This window comes from Mizuhopecten yessoensis, unplaced genomic scaffold (assembly GCF_002113885.1).
Source record: "Mizuhopecten yessoensis strain PY_sf001 unplaced genomic scaffold, ASM211388v2 scaffold5229, whole genome shotgun sequence".
Lineage (NCBI taxonomy): Eukaryota > Metazoa > Mollusca > Bivalvia > Pectinida > Pectinidae > Mizuhopecten > Mizuhopecten yessoensis.
In genome coordinates this window covers 2,633,798-2,638,185 of record NW_018405944.1, presented here as the reverse complement: position 1 = coordinate 2,638,185, position 4,388 = coordinate 2,633,798, and the positions used below count along the sequence as shown (strand labels likewise).

Genomic DNA, 4,388 nt, shown 5'->3' with positions numbered 1-4,388 from the left:
TTTACGCACAACGCACGACGCAACGACGACGGACGAAAAGCGATTAGAATAGGTCACTTGAGCAAAGCTCAGGTGACCTCAAAACCATGAGAAATAACCAGGCCCTTTGGGACACTTGTATTGCAGTGATGGAGGGGTTTCATCTGTAGAAATGAGATTGACCCTGAACCACTTTCAAGGTCATATAATGGATAACTATACATATATATATAAGAATGTGTTTTTTTGTATATTTATGTTATTTGACTTCTGGAGTGAGGGAAAATATTTATTTTCTTCAAACCAGTTGCTTCTGTATATAGGAGTGGACAACAGGTCTCAACTAAAGCAGTGGTAAACAACAACAACGCATGGAAAAGTGTTTGACTTCTTTTCATGCTTTGTTGTCTTGCCTTGGACAGACTTTACTCTTTTCTGGTGGTGTTGGCTGTATCAATGTTCGTGAACTAAGCTCTGTTTCTCCGAGAGCATACACCTAAGGCCAACTTAATGGATGACCATAGCTGAATGTTTTCCTACTAGAAACCTATGCATCAGATATTGAAGGAGGCATGCATGTCCTGTTCCAGCTATTATTTAAGAATTGTCATCAACGTTAAGTTGTTGTTGTATTTAGCTGTGTGGTATGTGTTAAGTGTGTCCCAAATCATTGAAGTCCCAGATCAACAAATTTGGAACTACAATATAATTGATATATTCTGGACAGCACATCTTACCCCGAGCATCAGAGGCTGTGTGGACCATAGTTTGGACGGTCCGTAGACTTTGTTGAGTTCTTGTGTTTGGCTTTTTCTTCCAAATATGTGAGTTTAAGACCGACTTACCTTGGATTATGAATGATTCATGGTTATAATTCTTCTAAATGGATGCTTAATATGACCTTGAATTCAAGGTCCTTTTTCATCCTCAAATGTATGAAGTTTTTACATTTGATTGTTTAAAAACAGTTAAAAAGTTCTACACCAGATAGTCTTAGATTATGGTCATTTCATGATAATGCATCAGACTCCATGATTCGGTTGTAGATATGACCAAATCCAGAGGCTCAAAGGCCTTTAATTGCCTACCTACCTATTTTGGAAGTGATACTGAAATCTGCCTAGTTGTTTGGTAGGGGAGCCCCCAGCAACATTAGCATTTTTATTTGTATAACTTTTGATCCATGTGGGCTAAATATCCTACCACCAGAGTTTGTTTAACGTCTACTAAAGTATTTAGTATATTATATAAAGAAAATCATATAATTTGACCCCATCAGTACTAAAAAGGATCGGGCCCCTCAACAAGAATTTGATGTAAATTTACCCAGTAGTGGTTGTGGTTGGTGGAAGGGATTCATGTAAAGCACATTTGACCCCTTTTATACATTTACCCTTCTCCTAAACTCAAGCTCCTTTATTATCCCCCGCTTTCACTGAAGCAGATATTAATTTGGGTGTGTATGTCTGTCATGCTTCGTTTCCTTGCAAAAACTGCAACAAATGTTAACCGATTTTCTTCAAACTTGGTAACATGGTTAAATGCCTTAAAGGCTTGACCAAGTTCAATGACCAATTTCAGCGGAGATACGGCCCTTTGAATAACGAAAAACGTCATTATCTGCCGTTGCCGTGCAATAACTGCAACAAATGTTAACCTATTTTTTTCAAACTTGGTAACATGGTCAAATGCCTTAAGGGCTCGGCCAAGTTCGATGACCACTTTCAGCGGACTTTATTTGGCGAGTTATGGCCCCTTTTATAACGAAATTTCAAGCTATAATTATGTCTCAACAGCACGATACTCACATGTTTAAACCTAACCTCAAAAATGTTTACCTACAATATGTCCTGCAAGCAGGGGGATATAAATTCCACGAATTTGCTTGTTTGCAAAGGTTTTGATTTGTTGAAATCTGCTTAGTTGTTTAGTAGATGTCATTTATATCAAATCTGCCAATATGACCCTTTTTATCCACTACTCGGGAGAGTTAGTCCCATCACTTGTAAAGTTTTGATCCCCATACTTATGGATGTCGGAACTGGAATCTGGCTGAAGTTTTCTAAGTAGTTTTTGGTTATGTCTACTAAACTAAGCACGGCCAAAAAGATTATTTTTTTTATCTTATCTGAACTTTTATTTTGTTTTAGGCTCAGTATCTAGCCCGACTAAGCTTTCAGCCTTCCTGTACCATCATCGGTACTACGTTTTATCGTGAACATCAGAGACAGAAACATAGATAGATAATATGTTATGTACAAAGTGATGAGTTGTGTATTGGTTGAAACTCAAAAGACCTACGGTTTGTGAAACATTGGGTGAAAAACCCCACAAAAACAAAAAATCGTTACTAAACAGTTTATTTGCAAATGATGTATATTTCACAAGTCCTTTAAGGACAAGAGTAAAGTTACCTCCCTTTACTGCACGAAGGATATCTCAAACTACATGTACATCAGACCGTCATTATCTTCTCTTTAGCTCATCTAACAAATGGCCACCTATCCTCCTGGGCTAAACGCCCCAGAGTTCAGTTTTAGTGGCTGTTAATTATCCCATGTTCTAAATGTAAAATTGCACCATGAAGTATACCTGATTACATGTATGCACAAAACCTGCCAAATTCACTTTAATACAGTATCTTATTTTTTTATTTTACATGTTCTTATACAGCAAATCATAACTTTAAATTAAATTAATAAAAAAAAAAAAAAATTGATACAGGTACCTAATGATTTTCTGTATAAATGAAAAGAGATTAACCATAATATGGGGTTTTAAAGTAATTCAAAGTCACGCTGTTGAACATGTCTCCTATCTATGCCTGACTCCTTTTTTTTTGGCAAATTACCTTTTTTTTTGCAGTGTAAAATGTAAAACAACTTTAAGGCTCATAAATACAAACACACAGGTCAAATAAAAAAATATACAAATGATTATAAATTAGTGAAGAAATTCATCTCGAAAATGTTTTAAAATTAAGTTTAAGTTAATTAATATAATAATACAAAAACTTGAAAATGGGTGCAGATAATTATGCAAGTGTTTACCTGATTAATATATTAAAATGACTATACATTGGGTGCACACTGCATATGGTGCACTGCCAAGAGTTATGCCCCTTTGACTATACCAAATACATCAGTTGGTCTACTTTTGTGGTATTGGCTACACACATTACCATACAAGGAAAAATATAGGTAAGAACATTAAATATTTAAGACAACACCCTATAGCAAATACGGTACAATGTTTAGAATTGGTTCATGCAAACAAATAATACATGAAACGCACGCATTCTCAAATCAATTGTTCAGCAAATTCATGTGTACAATGTGAAGGCCTGTCAGAAGTTCATCCTGATATACATCAATACTTCAATCATTCACAGTAACACACCACATTCTCTCAATTCCACATCAACCATCTCTAACATCTGCTACATAGGCAGCAAAGAGTACAAAAAACATTGGATCAGAACCTGTGTGGACAATACCATAACTCATTATTTCTTCCTGTTATTTTATATTTTACCATAATATTTCAAATTTGTCTTCCAGTCTACAGAAACTAGACCTCATTTTTTGTTTTACAAATGTCTCCTTAAGTTAAATTAATTCTGTTTCACACATCGTTCTGGTGTCCTCGTCCAGACAGTATAAATATTTTACAAACTTTTCCATTTTATACAGGTACTGTAGGATCTTGTTCATGTTTTTCCCTTTCACTCGATAATGCTGGACTGATTATACAATCACTTTTCCTTTGAAGCCATGTGTCTCATCAATAAGCTTGTCAACTTTTCCAATTTCTTCACGTCCTGTGCATGTTCTGTACGATATTGTAAACACTGAAAAAAAACATGAAAATAATACAGAATTTTGATATGCCATTTGACAAAACATTGAAGTATGATATAATCTCTTCATTTTTGAAAAAAGAAAATGGTTGTTTCCTGACATACAAAATGCATTTGAAAATCATCAGCTGTCACATAAACACGTCTGACAACACACATGTATACATTGTCTATTGCTTCAGAAATTAAGACTGTGTTAGTTAATTAAGACACTAATTAGACAAAACAAGAGGCCCATGGGCCTTAACTGTCACCTGATATATTTATACATAGAGTTGATTTTGTTTTTAACATGAACAGAAATATTATTCAAAGTGACAAAAAACAATAAAACCACCTTACTCAATATCTAGCATACAGATTTCAGACTAAAAAGGATTTGAAACTAGCACCTCTGATTCTTAACAAGGAAAATGAAGAAATTTTAGCACACTGACTCCTTTGAGCCCCACCCTACAGCCCTTGGGGGTAGGGCTGGCTCAAAATTTTCAAAGTATCAAACTGTCAATTCAAGGTTATAATTCCAATCAAGTTATTAACATGTAATATT

At 35.0% G+C, this 4,388-nt stretch overlaps 1 protein-coding gene across 1 annotated transcript in view; it reads right to left on the bottom strand.

Moving 5' to 3' along the window:
* Positions 1–2,322: 2,322 nt before the first annotated feature.
* The window catches only part of LOC110450474 (signal recognition particle 9 kDa protein-like), a 5,282-nt gene continuing 3,216 nt past the window's right edge, over positions 2,323–4,388 (bottom strand). The window contains exon 3 of the mRNA XM_021498026.1: positions 2,323–3,829. Within this exon, the coding sequence (XP_021353701.1) occupies positions 3,734–3,829 (96 nt within the window). The 3' untranslated portion in view covers positions 2,323–3,733. The remainder of the gene's footprint in view (positions 3,830–4,388) is intronic.